General features: G+C 42.5%; 1 protein-coding gene across 2 annotated transcripts in view; it reads right to left on the minus strand.

Annotated features, from left to right (window-relative positions):
* Positions 1-12242: 12242 nt before the first annotated feature.
* The window catches only part of LOC144752173 (vascular endothelial growth factor receptor kdr-like), a 655129-nt gene continuing 645762 nt past the window's right edge, over positions 12243-21609 (minus strand). For both annotated transcript variants that reach the window (XM_078640102.1, XM_078640103.1), the window contains exon 30: positions 12243-14924. In XM_078640102.1, coding sequence (XP_078496228.1) covers positions 14714-14924 — 211 coding nt within the window. In that variant the 3' untranslated portion in view covers positions 12243-14713. The remainder of the gene's footprint in view (positions 14925-21609) is intronic.

The following is a 21609-nucleotide window of genomic DNA, read 5'->3' on the forward strand; positions in this document are numbered from 1 at the left end:
GTTGCGGCAACAGGGAGGGGTCTGCACCCGAACCTGCACCCCCTCCACCTTCATGTGTGAAGATTGAGCTGTGACAGTTGTCAGCCTTCGACCTTCCTCCCAAAGTCTGACATGTTATTCTGGTAGCCAAGCATCCCTCTACCAAAACGGTATACGCCTGCCATTGGGAGAAATGTATCTGCTCTAGACACAGTTAAGGGCTATCATTTAGACATGTCTGCATTCTTGTGGTTACCAGAAAAACCTACCTGATCTAAGCCACCTCCTGGTCTGCCAGCGCTATATACAACTTTTCTCTCCGCTCTACGCTTCTCCACTGTCCGGCTACTGACTTTTGCCCTCACCTGTCCTGGCCCTTAGTCCCCACCCTGTTTATCTGTGAATTTTCCCTTGTCAATTGAGACCTAGCTATTTTGTCTGATGCCCGATGGAGCTACCTGATTTAGGTATAGGGGAGACAGGCCGGGGATTCCCTCCTTGAATGTCACCTACCCAGTCGGTCTTTAGACAGACTTCCTTTCGTCTCTCCTGTCGTCTCTTCCCGCATCCTCCCTCTATTTATGTCTCTCCTTCTCTCCTCTCTCAATGTATTGAGACTGAACTATTTTGTCCGATGCCCGATGGAGCTACCTGGTTTAGCTATAGGGGAGATGGGCCGTGGATTCCCTCCTTGGTCGTCACCTACCCAGTCGGTCTTTAGACAGACTTCCTTTCGTCTCTCCTTGTTGTCTCTTGCCTTATCCTCCCTTTAGCATCTCCCCTGCCCCCTCCACTACTTTTCTCTCTCCTTTATCTCCTCTCCTAACTGTATTGCCTATTTTTTTATTTTTATGTATTGTGTAATTGTTGATCTTTTTCTGTTACATTGTTGATTGTCATGTAAGGCGCACATGATTCCTTCGGGTCTAGCCAGCGCTATATAAAACTCTTTAAATAAATTTTTTTTTAAATTAAAAAAAAGGCTTGCAACACATGATTCCCCCCAGGCAATTTATCATGCCCCAGTGGGATTTGAACCTAGTCCTCACTTTCCTGAAGTGCGTGCCCTTTGAGCCATTGCATAATTGCCCTCTCTGTTTATTGATCATCAAACCCCATTTTCTGGTGGCTATACATTGGCCAGGAGGGTCATTCAGTTGCAGGCTCTCTCAGTGCGCCCACCATATACTACTTTCTACCCTGACAAACTGGTTCTCGGGACTCGTGGCTCCTTCCTTCCAAAGGTATTCATTGCTTTTCACGTTGGCCAAACCATCACCTACCTACCACTTTTGTTCCACCTCATCCTTCTAAAGAAAAGAAGAGACTCCACCATCTGGATCCAAAAAGATCACTGTTGTTCTACCTTGACCGCACAAAAGAATTCCTGGTGGATGATGATGTCTTTGTAGGGTACATCGGGCCAAGAAAGAGAAGGCTGTGCAGAAACAAGCCATCTGGATAGTGTTCTGCATAAAGATCTGCTACACATTGCCAAAAAAGCAACCACCTGAGGGCCTGCGTGCTCATTCCCCCAGAACCAAAACTGCTACAACTGCGTTAGTTCATAGAGTTCCAGTCCTGGATATCTGTCAGGCTGCAACATGAGCGTCATGGCATACGTTCACTAAGCACTACTGCCTGGACAGTTAGGTCAGTCAGGATGGGCATTTTGCCTGTTTGGTCTTGCAAGACTTTCTGGCCTCAGTTGGGTTTGCAGACCCACCATCAGGCAGATATTGGGTATATATTCTAAGGTAAGGAATCTGCTGCTAGAAGTCTCTATCATATGCACAAGTTACTTACTGACAGTAATGCTTTATCTGGTAGAGACTTTATCTAGCATCAGCTTCCTTACTGGCGGTTCCAGCTTCCCTGCTCTGTTACCTAATTAAAGGATGAGAGCTTCTCCTTATAAAGGTACCTAGAAAATCACACCAGTTGTCTGTCTTCATTGTGGCTCCTTGCATCTGGTGCAAATGTCATGAAAATGAACAGAAGTCAGCGCAATGAGGTGGCACCTATGTAGGTAACATGTACGTCACCGACGGCATGGACAACACCAATGTTGAGACAGGTGCACAAAGGTACTACTTGAACATTTGTGGAGCTATTCTGACACCTAGGGTAATTCTAATGTAAGGAATCTGCAGCTAGATAGATAGATAGTCTCTACAAGATAAAGCGTTATCGAAGATAAGTTACTTGTTCTTCAGTGCAATTGGTATATTAGGAGAAAATTTACTAACACTTTGCACCAGGGTTTGCGTCACAAAAATGACACAAACACAGTGCAAACTGTTGTGCTGGGATTTACTTTCATGATTTGTGTTGTAAAGTAGCCTAAAGTAGTGCTATGTGCTACTTGGTGCTACTTTGCTTCAAGGGTGCATGGTATTTTGTAATGGATGGATGCTCTTCTAGAACACAATATACGTTTGATGCACACACCCTTGGACTATGGTGCAAGGGTGTTGTCATTGGTACAAGGCAGCCAAAAGTGCACCAGTAGAGTGCGGGGTGGGGAACAGCACCATATTTTAGTAGATATGCTGCTGTTTTTCTCTCCCCTATTGATGCAACAAAGCCCAGCACAGCAAAGTTGGTTGTTGCACTGTATTGCAACACATTTAGTACATTTCCCACACAGTTTCTTATGTTTATTAATATACACAAGCAATTTTCTACTGTTCTCTGCAGCACTAAATTGCCAACACCAAAATGGCTTACAACCAGTGCCATGATCAAGTGCCCACAGCATCCGTTCAAACCTGGTTCATTGGTAGTGGATTTGTGCTGCCTTTGTTCCAGTGGCACCAGCGCATTGGTAGACAGATTTACTAACTTTTCATACAATGCAGCACAGCAACCAAAGTTGGTACGCTGCACTGTGTGAAAGGAAGAGAGCAGAACAGTGTCATATCTAGTAAGATATGTTGCTGCTTTCCTCTCTTTATGCTCTGGCCCACTTTCGGCTGCCATGCGCCAACATGTCGTCAAGCATTGATTTTGTACTGGAAGGCTAGCCTTTTAGTACAAAATACTATACTAACACTTTTCAAACTTTGCACGGGTGTTGTGCAGTTCAGCACCCAGGCAAAGTTGGTTTTAAGAAAAGAAAGATTTTCTCAATCTTTACACTTGCCTTAAAGAGGGGGGCTAATTTGTGGTACTAATTCCTGTCTACCTTTTTTAGTAGATATGTCTTTGCGTCAAATTCCATTGATGTTTACAGAGTGTTCGTAAATCTGTCCCGTAGTTTATTGGTTTTTTGAGTGGGAATACCCTTAATGCCATGGTTAGTCAACGAGCAGACATCATTTAGTAGTCCAGACCACGAGTTTACATATAGTTCCTATTAGAGTTCTTTAAATAACTTGGAAGTAGACTTTAATTTGAATCAGGATTTTGGCAGCGATGGCGGATGTTCATTCTAGCACTGGGCTGGCAAGCTGGGCCAGTAAAGGCTGAGGGATCATGCATCTAGTCTGATGAACCTTTTAATAGCTTTACAATCCTGGACATGCTACAACGATCCAGCACTCTACGGCCCCTTCCCTAATTCCACTTCTAAGAAGTGTGACCCTGCTGCATCCCAAATGACTCTGAATCTGTTGAATGCACATGCGGCCACACCATGTGATCTTGCATGCAAGTACAAGCTGGGTGGAACAACAACATAACTGTTGTTGGAGCACAGAGGCGGTGTTTAGCAAACTCCCAATCAGTGCATGGTTCACCATGGGACACGGTAGGATCGCCATGCATCAAATGGGAGTCTGTACATCTTTTGAACTTTGTCTTAGTTTGAACTGCTTTTCAACCAAGTTTAGCCTTTCTTCTTTTCTTCCATAGCCCACTATGGCATGCAGGCAAACTGCCAATTCTCGTTCTAATGGTGGAACAGGTGCAACTCCTAGGGCGCCCACACCCTCAGAGTTTCTAACGCTCCTCTATATATTGACTACACTACTGCTAGAACAGTTACACAATGTGGGGCGAGGAGTGAAGGGCCATCTTGGACACATAGGCCCTTATTTACAGGGATTTGGCGTAGGGCAGAACCACAAGTCATCTTATGGCGATGCCCTACTCAAAAGTGAAAGGGGCATGAATGCAATGGTTCAGAGACAGAATATTGAATCAAAAATATCAATTTACACACATATTGAGTTAAAAATATCGTGGGTCAGAAATATCGACAGACAAATTCTCGTGGTCAAGAATATAGACTTTAGGTAAGTAATATCGAAGTTAAAAATGTTGAAGCGTAAAATATCGTTTGCAACAATATAGTTGTTAAAAATATCGATTTTTTATTGCTTATGTATTTTAGTATATATTTTATATGTATGTGATGTATATTTGTTGTGTAAGATTTGTTTGTATTTTTATTATATGTGTTACATTTTTAGTAGTTATTAATTATTTTTTATCTGATTTCTGCATTTTTAGTTTGTAGCGGGTTGTGGGTTTATAGGAGAATAAGGTGGGAAGTAATTTCATTATAATAAATGTATTAAATATTTTTTATTTATTATTATTTGTTTAATTGAGATGTTATAGTGTTAAATGGGTAAAGTAATGTATTATTGAATAATTAATAATTTTTTGTTAATTAATTTTAGTTACTTTGTAATTAATTATGGTAATTGTGCACTTAATTTTAGGTGTGTGTTCTGGTGTTTATAGGTGTAAAGGGTGGGAAGTAATTTATTTTTAATCAACGAGTTAGTAATTAGTTGTTAAATAATTTTAATTATTTAATTAGCAATGAATTATGGTAATTGTGTAATTGATTTTAGGTGTGTGTTGTGGTGTTTATAGACGAAAAGGGTGGTGAGTATTTTGTGTTTAATTAATTATTAGATAGTTGTTCATTAATGTTAATTATTTGATATTTATTTTGTGTAATCGTTTATTTTCTTGTGTGTCGTTTTTACTTTTAATGGGGTAAAAGGTGGGTATTAAATACATTTAAAAAAATATTTAACTATTACTTATTAGTAATAGTTTTTCTTTTAAAAATATGTAATTGTGTTTTATTATTTTATAGTTTAATTTAGGTGTGTGTTGTCGATATTATAGTGTTAAAGCATGTGTTCTCAATGAATGTTTATTTGTTTTTTATTATTAAGATTTTTTATTTGATGAAAAATGTTGAAGTGTTTTGTTATTGGTGTGGTGTTATAGGGTAGAAAATAAAAGAAATACATTTATGTTTTAATGCATTTTTTGTTCGTTAATATTTGCTACTTTGAAATAATTTATTTTATGTATTAGTTGTAGGTTTTTGTTATATGTAATTAATATTATATTATGTGTTCTTTTTATAAGGTTAATATATTTAATTTTATATATTTTAAATACTGTTTATTTATTTTTATGATTTTTTAAATTGTATAATATTTTTGGGTTTTTTCCAATTGTTTAAGTGTTATTAGTAAAAAACAATCTCTGCTATCCAACACTTTCCCTAATGTTGTAATCACTGTAGTGGGAATAGTAATTTTTACCTCTCTGCTATTCAACACTCTCCCTACTGTTGCATTCAATGGAGTGGAAATAGTAATTTTTACCCCTCCGCTATCCAGCACTTTCCCTACTATTGCACTCTCTGTAGTGGGAATAGTAATGTTTACCCCTCCTCTATCAAACACTTTCCCTACTGTTGTACTCTTCGGAGTGGGAATAGTAATTTTTGCCCCTCCGCTAACCAACAATTTCCCTACTGTTGCACTCATTGAAGTGGGAATAGTCATTTTTACCCCCCGCTATACAACATTTCCCCTACTTTTCCTCTCACAGGAGTTGGAATAGTACATTTAATTCCTCCGCTATAAAACACTTACCATACTGTTGCACTCTTTGGAGTTTGAATAGTAATTTATACCCCTCCGCTATCCAACACTTTCCCTACTGTTGCACTCTTTGGAGTGGGAATAGTAATTCTCCCCCTCTGCTATCCAACACTTTCCCTACTGTTGCTATCACTGGAGTGGGAATAGTAATTTGTACCCATCTGCTATCCAACACTTTCCCCTACAGTTGCACTTATTGTATTGGGAAATGTAAGTTAAAACAATTTTATAGTTTAATTTTTTTAATTTATTATAGAATTGTTTGTATTTTAAATTATTGATATATGTTATTTTTTTATAATTTTAAAGTTTAAAATTAAATAAAGATAATAGTTAAGAAATTATTTTTAAGTAAATGCATGTATATGTACATATATTTATGTTTTTGTGTTTTTATTTTTTAATTAAGTTTATTTGTTATATTTAGGTAAATTGTTTATTAAATGTAATCAATTTGGTTAAAAGTAATATTAATATTTAATATATTTACAATATATTATTTTATTGTACATATTTTGTAATCAATACTTTTTACATCTATATTTTTTACCTCAATATTTTTTATTCCATATTTTTGTAATTACCTGTTAAGTTGTTGTAGTCAATATTTTTGCAGTCGTTTTTTTTTTCAAATGTTACAATATTGAAGTTTGTTACATTGATATTCTATCAGTGAACCAATGCAATATGGTGCATCCCTGCCCTTGCTCCCTTCACTGGCACCATTTGCACCCTTGCACCATGGTGAAAGGGTGACAGTGTTAGTGGCAGGATTGTTGTTGTGTACGAAGGGGCACTTTAGTCCCCTATACAACACTATATGCACCTCTTTGTACGCCACGGTGCCCCACTTTACTCCACTCTACTCTACTCTATAACACAGTACTGCTCTCTATTCCACTACTTCAATCTACGCCACTCCACTTTACGCCACTTTATGCCATTGTACTCTAGAACACTGTATGCCAATCCACTCTACCCCACTCTACAATACTGTACTGTGATGTACACAACTATACTCTACAAAACACAAAAAGACTGTATACCACTCTGCTCTACTGTTCAATACCGGACTCCTTTTTATGACGCTGTACTTGACTGTATGCTATGCCACTCTACTCTACTGCCCTCCATGCCACTGTAATCTATGACAACCCACTCCACTGTGTGACACTTTACTCCACTCTACGCTATCCCAGTCAAATGTACACCACTCCACTCTACTACACTTTATCCCTCTCTATGCCACTGGACCATACTCCGCTCTATGCCGCTCCACTGTCCAACACTCTACTCTACTGTATGCAACTCCACTCTACAACACTGTACTAGTTTCTATGCCACTCTATGGCGCTCTACTCCTCTCAATATTAATCCACTCTACGCGACTGTACTGCACTGTATGACACTGGATGATACGCCACTCCACTCTTCTCTACCACACCACTATATGACACGGCACTCCACTCTACGACAGCCTCCTCCACTCTACTCTATGATACTCTACTCAACAATACTCCACAATACTCCATTATACGGCACTCTATTTCACTCTCCTCCATGACACTCTCCTCCACTGTACTCTATACCACTCCACTCAAGATTACTTGGCTTCACCCTACTCCACTGTAAAACACTCTACTTCACTCTTTGACAGTCTACGACACCCTACCCTATTGCACTACATGGCAGCCCACTGTACAACTCGCCTCTTTACTCTGCGATACGTGACTCCATTATTTGAGACACCATGCCACTAACTATATAACACTTTACTACACTCTATGCTACAACACTCCACTCTATTCCACTATATTCCCGTCTACAATACTCCACTCTACAACAATAGACTTTACAACACTCTCCTCCACTGTACTGTGCGACATTACACATAACAACACTCCACTTGACGACTCTGGACACTACGATTTGAAACATTTTTAATTAAAATCTTTTTTTAAACTTAGAAATTCAATGAAAAACCCAAAGGTTAAAGCTCAGTTATAGTTAGGAGAAAAAAAATCCCCATACAAACCAAACAATCTACACAAACTTTAGAAATGTTAAACATATAGTTATAACTTTCAATTATTATATAAGTAGTGCACCTCAATAAATACTCTTTTTAGCTTGCTACCAGACAGTACTAAATAGAACTTGCTACTCTATCATGCGCTGTGTTGTGACTAATGATGTCATAGTAGATGTTATAAGTGCTGGTATGAATGCTATTATTTCACATGCTATAAGTAATGTAGAGTGGAAGGGTATAACCAGTGCATTGAAATGGTTCGAGTTTAGGTTAATGTAGTGTGGTGAGTGAGGTGACAAGACTGTGTTCGGAGAGCGCGACTTATAGTAATTTGAAGGTGGTTCATAAATTATACTTTTACTTTTTTTAAGTACTTTTTACTTTAGAAATTAAAGAAGACAGATAGCAGGTCTAGGTTGTATAAATATAGAATCTTTATTTTTATTTTTTGGTTAATAGATAAAATACATACTTCTGGACTAAATAAAAAGATGGGGTGGGATTCAGTGCATACATTCTTCAAAGGCACAGAACACACATTCCACAGTAAATCACTTAACACATTTCATTCCCTTTGTCTGTATTACAGCTGTAACCCCCACGGCAGAGTGCTGCTATCGAAGCTACACTGCATCCTATGAGAACTCCCAGGTCAATTAATATTGCATAGAATGATGGCAGGCTTTCACTTGCATACCTAACATGACGCCTGTATTCACTCATAAAATATTGGAGCACATGGGGTACATAAAACACAGCGAAGAACCAGACTGTCCAAATGGCTTCCCTAGTGGGTGGTCACATTCAGTATTCAGCAGACACTTGGACCCCAGCCAGTGGCACCGACCGTGTAAATCTGGTTTAGGCTGCAGACACCAAAGAAACACCAGTGTGCAACATGCACCGGTTTGAATAGCCACAGGCAAGCATCATCTGAAAGGGGCTGCCACCAACCTGCCTACTGCCTCTTTATTTCCATGTCTATGATATTCTTGGCTACCTGGCTGAAATTATTGGTGGAAGTGTGCAAGAGCGTATGTGGAATAGGAGCGGGAGGGAGAAATGTGTAGAACAATGTAAAGAAAACACCAGAAAGCAACAAATCGAAATAAATAAAACGAAGGCCGTAGACAGGGAAGAGATGTAAACCTCATGACCTTCTGAAACAGTGCCAGATGCATGTTCAGTGCATTCTTTCAGTGATCAGATATTTAGGTTGAAAGTCTCCAGAGAGCTATTGAACTTTGCTGGAATTTTTTTTACTTTCCTCCTGCACCATGTCATGCATGCGTGTAAATGGCAAGGCCTCCATCGATGACATTTTAAAACACGAGACAGTACTTTCCACGCCTGGGAATTCTCAACTAGTTCTACGTGGATCAAAGCAGGGGCACTGGTTTTATACCTTTAGCACCTATTTCTCTGTGCTTTGCCTTACTATTTTACAGGGGTGCACAACTCTGCTCCTGGAGGGTTCCTTTTGGGTCCAGTAATACAGCTGAGGGCACAAGGCAGTAACAGGGTGTGTTTTGGTAGCGGACTAACATGACAAATGCATGGCCACTTTTGGAAGCCAATGGATTCACCTTGTTTTTGACTACACAGTTGATAAGTAAGTGACAGGAGCTAAAGTTCCTGGGATAGTCAAAATCTCATGACCTTAAAGTAGCATGAAGGCACGTGAAAAAAGGCAGAAGTCAAGGCCAATGGGATGCAGGCATGGTGACAGAGACCTGCCAGGAAAGTGTAAGACTGCACCTTGATGGATTTCCAGAGCACAAGAGGTGTGGTGCTGCGGCCAGGGCGACGGACACCGGACGGATGTATGGCGGTACAACGCGTGCTTTCACAATGCGTACCGTTACCACGCAGGTTTTACAACGCAAGTCGTTACAACGACTTCGTTGGGGGGCGCTGGATAGTGAATAGTTTAATTTACTATTCCAACTCCAGTCCCCGTGGATAGTAGGGAAGGTGTTGGACAGTAAATTAAACTATTCCCTATCCTACAGCGCCCTCCAGCGCAAGTCGTTGTAACGACTTGCATTGTAAAACCTGCGTGGTAATGGTACCGCGTTGTGAAAGTTTCGTTATAAAGGATGTTTCCCCACCGGACGCTGGGGCTCACGGTTTGAATTAATCTCAGACACAAATACACTGAAGAAGGGCCGTTTGTGAACCCATAAGTTCATATATTTATAGCATCTGAATAGTAAAGAAAATGATCGCCTGCACAACATATACATAAGGGCAAAAAAACTTCCTATGAAATCTTAAATAAGAAATTTTCTTAGAGCAGCTCAGAACTTGAAACCTTCAACTGCATTATGAGTTTGTGCATGAGGCAAAACCCAGTTAGCCACGTTTAAAATATTTTTTGCTGGTATATTTGTGGTATATGTGTTTTTTGGTTTTTGCGTCAGAACTTAAGGATGTTCCACCAGTTCTTAAAGAAACTGCACCTAAAATCAGTAGAAACCATTAAGTCATAATAACCAGTTTTAAATGCAACTAAAGGTTTACTGTATGTCAATACCCAAGGTATCCATTAGACACCAGTTCGCAAATTGACGGCTGTAATTTCCACCGAGGGTTGGGGGGCATGTTATCAGCATCCAAACCAATGAACATTACACAAGTGTGAGGACCACCACAGAATAGAAAGTGGTGAAAAATAGAGAAAGCCACATTGTTATATTAGTGCCAGAAACAGTTCAGGTTCTTTTTTTGGTGTCCATATCGCGGTCTTGTGAAGAGAGGAACGGCAGCAAAAAAAAGTTGAAAGCTTTGGAAAACAGCCATTTATTACCAGTCACTGCAGTCTTTGTTAAGTAAGCTGATTGGCCACTACAGCATGGACATTCAATTTCATCTTCTAATACCTAACACACCCCATGGATTTTAAAATGTATCAAATCCTTCATTATATATTCATCTGGCATCTTTAGAAACCCCAACGGCTCTAGGGAGGGGACAAGTTTAGTGTCTGTCTCAGGAGGCAAGGAACATAGGGGTCCATTAGGTTAGTGGGCGGATCGCCTCCGCCCATATGGCGGTAGCGGAAAAGCAGCTAACATGGTGGCGGTGTCTGGGAGACACCGCCATCCATATTAGCATAAATGCAGGTTTGAGCCTTTCCATGGCGGCAACGCCGCTATGGAAAGGCATGCAGTTTATACCATTGTGGGCCTGGGGGGCACATGGGGGGTACCTATGGTACCACCCTGCAGTTCCATGCACAACGCGGCAGGCACCACGCGGTGCCTGCCAGAGTTGTGCATGGAAGTGCACGACATGCCTTTCTGGCATTGCGGTGGGTGTTGCTGAGAGCACCGCCCGTCGCAATGTCAGGAATGCAGGATGCGCTCGCCAGTGTGGCGGCCGCCTCCTAATGTCTGCAACAGGACCCCCGTACCAATGGCGGACAAAGTCCGCCTGCCATCCTAATGACCCCCATAGTGTGTGCATTACACCACTAACTGGCCACAGCGGTCATTCTTATTAAATAAAGGAATCAGTGGAGATTAACATTTTGAAATTCACCGAGAGTGGGAAAAATACTTCCTTTTGACAACTGAATGTCAGTTTCCAAGGAGTATAACTTCTCACTTCCAATAATAGAATAAATGCTGCAGATTATTTTTTTAACTAATCTTGTCAATTTCAAAACAAATAGCCACAATGTGTAGCCTTTCTGGAAAAACCTTAATGGAAAGGGATGATGCCTCCCTTTTGTAATGCACAGATGTGCATCTTCAGCAGCTAGGGCAGGTCTGTTGCATGATGACCAAACGAAAGAAGCAGGGGTTGAGGTCTATCAGTGAAAGGTTGAAAAGACACAGCAGGTGTGGTGGCACCTTGGTGATGCATCCATGCAGAGTTTCTTACAGGAGTTGTACATAATGGTTGGTAAAATGGCCCACCTTGGAATATGGACCTGATAATTTTAAGAAATGTTACACTTTTGTTTGAAAACTAGCTTACTTTAAGACCCCAGAGGTAACTTCCAAGATGTTCTAACTAATCCTAAAGCGAAAAGTGCTTGAGTAATGGGAAGGGGCCAAGGCTTGTCAGATGTTAGTGTGAGGGATGGGAGGGACCAAAGCTTGATGCGGGGCCTTCTGGATTCTTCTTCCGCTTAGGTGAGGTGCAATAGGCAGCACTGTTTCATAGTGTTAAAAAACAGTACTCCAGGGGTCCAGTGTGTTCTGGATTTTGCTGCTACAAAAAGAAAAAAGCCTTTCTAAAATTGTATTTCTTTTTTTTTTTTTTTACATAAGATTGGTTTCTCTACAAGCAGACATCACATATTGAACCATAATAGGATAGAACGGCAGATAGCCTTTACCAAACAAAGCATCCCTGAGAAGTTAAATGAACAAATACAGCCGAATTTTCATTTTGTGGTGCAGATAGTTTTTTACATACAGAATACTGACAAAATATCCCTCGCCCTCTGAGGGAAGTTGCATCCCCCCTTCCTCTTCTTGTTTAACGTGATGTGTTGTCCTGGCACTACAGCACACATTACGGGAGGTGGTCTGTGGAAAATCGAAAAAATTAAAATATTCTGCAAGCCGTACTTTTTTTTTCATACTTTCAACAAACATTCTGACAGAATCCCAAATATAAATCTCATATAAATTGTTAAATTTCATATTGACAAGTAAAGTATATACATCAAGGCAAGGAATGGCATTTAAATTAGGGAAATAGCCGTAGAAAATATTAGTACATTACAACTCATACATTTCCTAATACTGTTAAGGCAATACTTCCGTTTGATAACTGACATAAAATGCTCTCAGCATACAAAGTGTTGACCCATGACAGGATATCTTGGAATCCCTCAGCACTCATACAAAGTCTCGTTTTGCATCTTGGAGTGATGCTATTGGTCCAGTCCAGGGTGGGGATGCCCATCTGCCATCTTCTGCCTCGTTGGTGTAGGAGCACATGTATCAGCATAAAGAGCTGCTAAAATCTTTGTGATGGTACTTATTCAGGAAACGAGGGGTGTGGAGGGCGACCTACCAAGTCTCTTGATGCTTTGGTAACGTTTTCACTCAAACAGGGAGGTCCAACGTTGGTCCAAAGGTCAGGACTCATGCCACATTTTCAGTACCACCACTATGCAAATGAGATTGATTTAGATTATTTGCATGTAAATTTACCTTGTGGATATCCTGGAAGTCTGGCATGATCCTGTCCTCCTGGACTTACACTAGGCATCTCTTTGTATGTATTGCATGTCTGTTTATCTTGTGGCTATCCTGAAAACCTGGCAGTGCTTGGTCAAAAGCAGGAACTATGGAATGAAGAGGATCACAGGTTCTAAAGTAATGGCACAGCGTTGAAGAACAATACGGTAGACTGCGTGCAATGGGACAAACATACTGATGCATTAGGGTGACATTTCAAGAGGATATACCACTCGAGATTAAAAGGGAGTTGGTCCCACAACCTCTTGAGAAAAGTAACGCTGTCCTCCATCTTTAAAGGAACAATGAAAAACTTCTTGGACTAAGAGTTAGCGCAGCAGTGTGACATTGAAATACTTGTGAAACGGCCAACATTGTATTACTTTGAAGGTCATGGTTAAAAATGAACCATGATAACCCCATGTTCTGTTGGAAAATAGAAGAAACCAACACCTGTCTTCATTTATGTTCGAATACCTGCCTCCAGTGTAGTGAAAACGAAGCTGAATATACTAAAAATGTAAAGTTAATTTTACCCAGCAGGATAGCAGTGAAGTTTCCTGTGTACAGAACAGTGTTTTTAATGACTGACACAGTCCTAGCAGGGTGTAAGCCCTAGCTTTAGAGCAGATGTTCACCCTGATGGGGGTTATTGATGCAATTGCCAGATAATGGCTGCTGTGGCTGCCCAATAAGCATCCATTTTATGCACTGTGAACGAAAGAAAGGCTAAGCTGACCAAGCAAGACTTGAACTTATGACCATAGGGTCAGGCACAGATGCCCATAGTGGTTGCATTAGACCATTGATCCGGCAGACCAGGTCTTAATCTCTCAAATGAGGTCAAGGATAGAGGAAAACTGCGGTCAACTGAGTTTTGCACTTGCCTTTGTTCACCTAGTGTCTACCTGCTCCCCGCAACCTTTGCAGCCCTTCAGATGTAATTGCAGAGTCTTATCAAACTGAAGGACTGGCTTCACGAGGGACAAAAACAATTGACGCGGAGACGGGGAACCTCCGGCAAAAGATAAAGGGTTAGTAGTGACAATCTACTGATAAACCCATCCAAATCCTTGAGCAATTCCTAGAATAAATAGTGCTTGAGGGACGGAGGCGGTGTGACGGACAGCAGAGATGGATGATGGATGGATCCGAGCCCTGATGCATCCCATGATGCACATAATGCATAATGGGAAACATTCCCTCTATGTAATGTAGACGTCAAGAGAAGAACGCTCGCTTTCTCCATCAATTTGTACAGCGGTAAATCCGAAGCTCCAGCACCATGAAATGAGTAGGATAAAAAGCCCATCTGGAATTGTTTCAGATGAAGCTTGGTGTGCAATCTGGCTGTCGTCCTCTGTTCAGTAATTGATAGCTTTCATTTTACTTCCTATCTTTTGCAAACAAAATAGGCTGAATGCGCCTCCGGGGTTGTACAGGGGCTGCGGGCACAAGTGTTGTATCACACTGCGGATGCACCGAAGAGTTGAACGGGGCAAGTCATGACATTGTCCAGGTAGTCCATCGTCTCGTCCCATGAGACAATGTCCTTTCATGACTCATGATGATGCGGGAGGATCTCGACTGCTGAAGGTAAGCCGGCCGGTGACAAGTGGGGAGGTCGAAGGCAGATGGCGTTACACCGGCGGCGTGGAGTAGTGGATCACCGAGTTGTAATCTGGAGGTGGGCTGTGGCATTCCAGGTTGAGGTCCAGGGGTAGGAGCACCAGGTCTTCCAGTGTGAAGTCCAGGGGGTCTTCTTCAATCTGTGAGGCCGGCTGGTACTTAACGGGGTCCCGCTGGCTGTCTCCTAAGATGGATTCCTTACTCTTGCTGACCGCCTTCATTCTATTAGAGGGAGAGACAGAGAGGGTCATTATTATAGCGTCATCTACTTAAACAGGTCTTTCTGGGTGTGACCAAGAAATATGGCACATTTATACATCACATGCTAATCGACATTTTGCAGGAAAAAGAATGAAGATAATATGATGATCCCCTTTACCTTAAACATTACACACATTAAGCCAAATGTAGGAATCAATGAACTACATTTATGGTTTATATCGAAGAATTGTTCTGCAGTTTAATCCTGGAGTACTTAAAACAAGCCTTGGCCAAACCAATAAGTCGGACTTACCTGTGGTAAAGCATGCAAAAACAGGTATGGATAAATGCTACGTAGCTGGTATTGGCGGTATGGGAGGCTGCAATGGAATTGGATTGGTAATGATAGTGGTGTTGTAGAAATAGTGTGATGGTAATGGTGGTCGTGGCAGTGAAAATGCTGGTGTTTCTAGAGGTGGTGGTAAACACAGTGTTAGTGAGGGGGGTAGTAAAGGTGATTGTGCTGATAGACTGCTTTTGAGTCCTGACAAACACATTTAGAAATACATACTGCCATGAAAAACAAACACAAAGCTTTCTGTATAAAATACAGGTATGAGATAAAGATGTGAATGTGTGACAGTTGAGTTTATTTTTTTTTATATGTAAAATATTGCCACATCTATTGCAGTGCAAGCATGCCATAGGAGGCGGCGTGATACAGCAAGCTGCCAATAGCATGAAGTGGGAGAACTTTATCTCTCTTGGGCGGAGTCAAAGGCTACTCCGTATTTTTTAATGAACTGCTGACTATAGGACAGAAGACAGGTGTGTTGTCAAGCAGACCCAAAATTGAGTATATTTCTATTTACTAGCTGATGTAAGTCAGAAGCATATTACATCCATATTTGCCTCTAGTAGCCGTTGAATAGGCCCTGAACTTTGACGCTTGACCTCAATTGAACAACAAGGGGTGGTGAGGGACAGAGTCTCTGAATTAAGCAGAATACTCTCACCCAGTCAAGAGATCAGGGCTAGATCCAACACCGTTTTTTAACTCATTGCACCATCCCAGTTTCAGAACCTGGCTGTATGCAAATTAGTCTGTTCCTGTCCCAGTGCATGATGGGAACAGGGCAAACCAAACTACAAAAGCCAATTCTTACACTGGGAAGGAAACAAGCTTCCGGGGACCGGTTTCTGGCATTACAGCCGTCTTCGGCCCGGCTTGCTTGAATCCTGATGGTGCAATGAGCAAGGGACTCATGTCTGAGTATACCCTTCCACGCTTAGGGTGGACAAAATTATTTACAACAAGGGGTGGTGAGGGACAGAGTCTCTGAATTAAGCAGAATACTCTCACCCAGTCAAGAGATCAGGGCTAGATCCAACACCGTTTTTTAACTCATTGCACCATCCCAGTTTCAGAACCTGGCTGTATGCAAATTAGTCTGTTCCTGTCCCAGTGCATGATGGGAACAGGGCAAACCAAACTACAAAAGCCAATTCTTACACTGGGAAGGAAACAAGCTTCCGGGGACCGGTTTCTGGCATTACAGCCGTCTTCGGCCCGGCTTGCTTGAATCCTGATGGTGCAATGAGCAAGGGACTCATGTCTGAGTATACCCTTCCACGCTTAGGGTGGACAAAATTATTTACAACAAGGGGTGGTGAGGGACAGAGTCTCTGAATTAAGCAGAATACTCTCACCCAGTCAAGAGATCAGGGCTAGATCCAACACCGTTTTTTAACTCATTGCACCATCCCAGTTTCAGAACCTGGCTGTATGCAAATTAGTCTGTTCCTGTCCCAGTGCATGATGGGAACAGGGCAAACCAAACTACAAAAGCCAATTCTTACACTGGGAAGGAAACAAGCTTCCGGGGACCGGTTTCTGGCATTACAGCCGTCTTCGGCCCGGCTTGCTTGAATCCTGATGGTGCAATGAGCAAGGGACTCATGTCTGAGTATACCCTTCCACGCTTAGGGTGGACAAAATTATTTACAACAAGGGGTGGTGAGGGACAGAGTCTCTGAATTAAGCAGAATACTCTCACCCAGTCAAGAGATCAGGGCTAGATCCAACACCGTTTTTTAACTCATTGCACCATCCCAGTTTCAGAACCTGGCTGTATGCAAATTAGTCTGTTCCTGTCCCAGTGCATGATGGGAACAGGGCAAACCAAACTACAAAAGCCAATTCTTACACTGGGAAGGAAACAAGCTTCCGGGGACCGGTTTCTGGCATTACAGCCGTCTTCGGCCCGGCTTGCTTGAATCCTGATGGTGCAATGAGCAAGGGACTCATGTCTGAGTATACCCTTCCACGCTTAGGGTGGACAAAATTATTTACAACAAGTGTTGGATCTAGCCCTGATCTCTTGACTGGGTGAGAGTACTCTGCTTAATTCAGAGACTCTGTCCATCACCACCCCTTGTTGTAAATTATTTTGTCCACCCTAAGCGTGGAAGGGTATACTCAGATGTGAGTCCCTTGCTCATTGCACCATCAGGATTCAAGCAAGCCGGGCCGAAGACGCCTGAAATGGCAGAAACCGGTCCCCGGAAGCTTGTTTCCTTCCCAGTGTAAGAATTGGCTTTTGTAGTCTGGTCTGCCCTGTTCCCATGATGCACTGGGCCAGGGACAGACTAATTTGCATACAGCCAGGTTCTGAAACTGGGATGGTGCAATGAGCTAAAAAACGGTGTTGGATCTAGCCCTGATCTCTTGACTGGGTGAGAGTACTCTGCTTAATTCAGAGACTCTGTCCATCACCACCCCTTGTTGTAAATTATTTTGTCCACCCTAAGCGTGGAAGGGTATACTCAGATGTGAGTCCCTTGCTCATTGCACCATCAGGATTCAAGCAAGCCGGGCCGAAGACGCCTGAAATGGCAGAAACCGGTCCCCGGAAGCTTGTTTCCTTCCCAGTGTAAGAATTGGCTTTTGTAGTCTGGTCTGCCCTGTTCCCATGATGCACTGGGCCAGGGACAGACTAATTTGCATACAGCCAGGTTCTGAAACTGGGATGGTGCAATGAGCTAAAAAACGGTGTTGGATCTAGCCCTGATCTCTTGACTGGGTGAGAGTACTCTGCTTAATTCAGAGACTCTGTCCATCACCACCCCTTGTTGTAAATTATTTTGTCCACCCTAAGCGTGGAAGGGTATACTCAGATGTGAGTCCCTTGCTCATTGCACCATCAGGATTCAAGCAAGCCGGGCCGAAGACGCCTGAAATGGCAGAAACCGGTCCCCGGAAGCTTGTTTCCTTCCCAGTGTAAGAATTGGCTTTTGTAGTCTGGTCTGCCCTGTTCCCATGATGCACTGGGCCAGGGACAGACTAATTTGCATACAGCCAGGTTCTGAAACTGGGATGGTGCAATGAGCTAAAAAACGGTGTTGGATCTAGCCCTGATCTCTTGACTGGGTGAGAGTACTCTGCTTAATTCAGAGACTCTGTCCATCACCACCCCTTGTTGTAAATTATGACCTCAATTGAAGGCCTTGTCTTGTGATCCAGCTGTCAAGATAAAAGTCCACTGCACTATGTTTGCCTCTATATGAGTAAAGCTCGCTACCTCGAACCATGCACCCAGCTTTAATGCCATCCTAGGGCGCGGCCAACGGCGCGCTATCTCTGTTATAGCACAACCTTCTCTGCTGTCAAGTCTTGCTCTCTGTGCCGCAATTAGATCCCATCTGTGTCCCTCACATACACATACACTTGAAGCCCATCTCCACCATCTCGAAGTCAAGTGCAACCAGCATGCCTTCCCTTCCTCTGCTCACTCTGGGACCCATGCTAAAACAGCTGCTGCATCGTCTTATAGGACAAAGTTGGTGGTCTACCACGTCAAGGCCATGGCTAGATGGGAAAAACTGCGAGGTAACAATTGCCCTCACTTATCTGTATAAAGAAGTCATCAGGGGACAGATGTGACAAAATGAGGAGTAACAATGACCCTCATTTATCTTTGCTAAAATGTCATCGGGCCAGATGGACTAAAAGAGGAATAACAATGACTCTCATTTATCTGTGCTAAGATATCATAATTTGTCATAATTTGCCAGGTGGGACAGAATGAGGAGTAACAATCGCCCTCATTTATTATGCAGCTCTTACTGTGACATTCGTTGATTGTCAAAACCTTTCATATGTCATGCTTCTGTTGATTATATGCGATTCTGTTACTGTAAAGCGCTCTGATACCTCTGGGTCTTGACAGCGCTATAGAAAACTTCTAAAATAAATAAAATAAATAAATAAATGTATCTGTGTAAAGATGTAATCTGTGGCCAGATGTGACAAAATGAGGAGTAACAATGATCCTCACTTATCTGTGCTAAGGTGTCATCATTTGCCAGATGTGACAGAATGAGGAGTAACAAAGGACCTCATTTATCTGTATAAAGATGTCATCAGTGGCCAGATATGACAAAGTGAGGAGTAACAATGACCCTCATTTATCTGTTCTAAGACGCCGTCTCACACAGCCAGCAGCACACACTACATTCAGAAAGTGCTCTCGAAGAGAGGCCTCGTGATGAACTTCCTGAACAGCAGGTATGCTGTGGCACGCTTGGTGTTTGGGGTACGCTGCCCCATGTTCTGAACAGGTATGATGCTCTGGGCTGGCACATAACAAGAATATTTTCCAGTGGACATGCATTGGCACACAAATAGCGCCCCACTGTGTGCGCGAGTCAATAAGCACGTGCCATGGCGCTCCGGTAACTCCAAGCAGACTTTGCGTCCAATCAAAACACTGCCAGGCTGGTCCGGGCCGGGTAGCGCGAGGGCCCCAGGGCGCGAAATCCATACACCTTCAGGGGGCACCTGACGGGAGCGCGAGGGGCGGCTGCTGACAGCACCTCAGTCACTCAGATCCCACTCACCAGATATGGCCGACCAGAAGGGCAATTATTTTGGCAGGCAGGCCAGTCTGTTTGCGAGAAAGCCTCATGAAAAGCGCGCCTTTCCGAGTACAGTTCCCGCCGCATATTTCCCCTGCTCAGGGCTCGCATGTCGCTGATTGACATCAGACCCTCGTGAGTTCACTTTTCGGCTGAACTCTGTCAGCGCTCCGCCGGCTGCACAAACACTGCTCAATCCCCAGGTGTGGCCCCCGGGAGGAGATACGAGTCCAGTGAGTTCCGTCGGCCCAGGCCAAGGATTCCTGAGTGCGCGGTGAAGGAACACAGCTGGCAGGTTCTCAGACTGTGATGTGACACTTTGGTGTTTTCAGTGTGTGCATGAGTGACATTCTACGGCAAAATGAGTGACACTTTGAGTGACACTTTCTTGCAAGTAAATCAAATCACTAAGAAGTACTTGAGTGCTCTCTGTGAGTTATTTATCATTGTACCAAAACATACCAAAAAAGGAACAATAAAAACAAGCCAGACCTGTGCCATTGCTAATCCTAACAGTGGCAGCTAAATGAGCAAAAATAATTGTGTTGTGAATAATTATATTTGAAAACGTTTCAAGTCTGAAAAATTGTGATTGTGAATTAAGCATTTGTGCGACCTGTGATAGGTCGTCTACTGTTCTACGAAGTTTCTCAATCTGGTCACTCCTGTTCTCTCTTTGCACTGCTCTCATCTGCAGTCTTTCACTGTGAGCCACTTACACCCTGTTTTTTCTCCGCATCTGAACTTCTCAATCTTCTTATTTTAGAGTCATCTCTTTCTTTTTCATGACTGGTTTTTCACAGCTTCCTGCATGCACTCACTACTTGTATGGCCCCGTCACCACTCAACCACCCACCCTCTTTCTCTCCTCACTTGTAAATATTTAAATTTCTTTTCATGCTATCAATATTTCAACTCCTATGCATTACTCCTTCAAACCTTTTCATATAAAATAGGAATTTCGATTGGCACATATGTAAACATCATGCAGAAGCACCAAGGGTTGGATAGTCTGAACACCTTTATTTTACCCACTGATAGGCACTTTGAGAAACTCTGACCTATACCCTTTAACTCACCCAGACACTTATAAATACTCAGAAACAATATCGTCTGGAAAATTCAACTGCTTTTAGGAAACATAAGATAAAGTGAAGTTTTTTATAAAGTTTTGGATTTCCTGTTAATGCATCACGAAGGAGTACTGCACTGCGTGAAATCTAGGTTAGAAAAAGTTGCCAAGGGCCAAGCATATTCCCTTCTCAATCACACCGACCCACGTGGTGAATGGCTCCATTACTTTGAGTGAGCTCATGTGTCTTACCCTGACTCTTTGCCCATAATAACAGGTTATCATGGGCAAATCCTGCACTAAATCATTAGTGCAGGATGGCAGAAGGCACCAGACCTGATTCAGTTAGCGGAGACACAAGAAGATACAAGAAAGTTAGGCAGCGCGGCACCGCAAGCCCTTTGGCTGCGCCACGCTGCGACACTTTCAGAGCACAGGAATGCAACATATTTACAATGATATGTCGCATTCCTGTGCTCTCCCCTGCGCTGGCACACAAACAGCTGCCATATGCCAGCGCAGGCACCCTTGCACCGTGGTGCAAGGATGCCTGCGTCATGGGGAGATGGTTTTTGTGCAGGAAGGGGCACCTTCCTGCACCGAAAGCAATCACTACAGGCATTTCCCTCTTTCAATGCGTGCTGTAGAATGCAACACGCATTGAAAGAGGAAAAAAACATAGAGAAATGAAAACATTTCTCCTCATTGCGCCTCGCT

Source organism: Lissotriton helveticus, chromosome 4_2, assembly GCF_964261635.1.
Source record: "Lissotriton helveticus chromosome 4_2, aLisHel1.1, whole genome shotgun sequence".
In the NCBI taxonomy this organism is placed as follows: domain Eukaryota; kingdom Metazoa; phylum Chordata; class Amphibia; order Caudata; family Salamandridae; genus Lissotriton; species Lissotriton helveticus.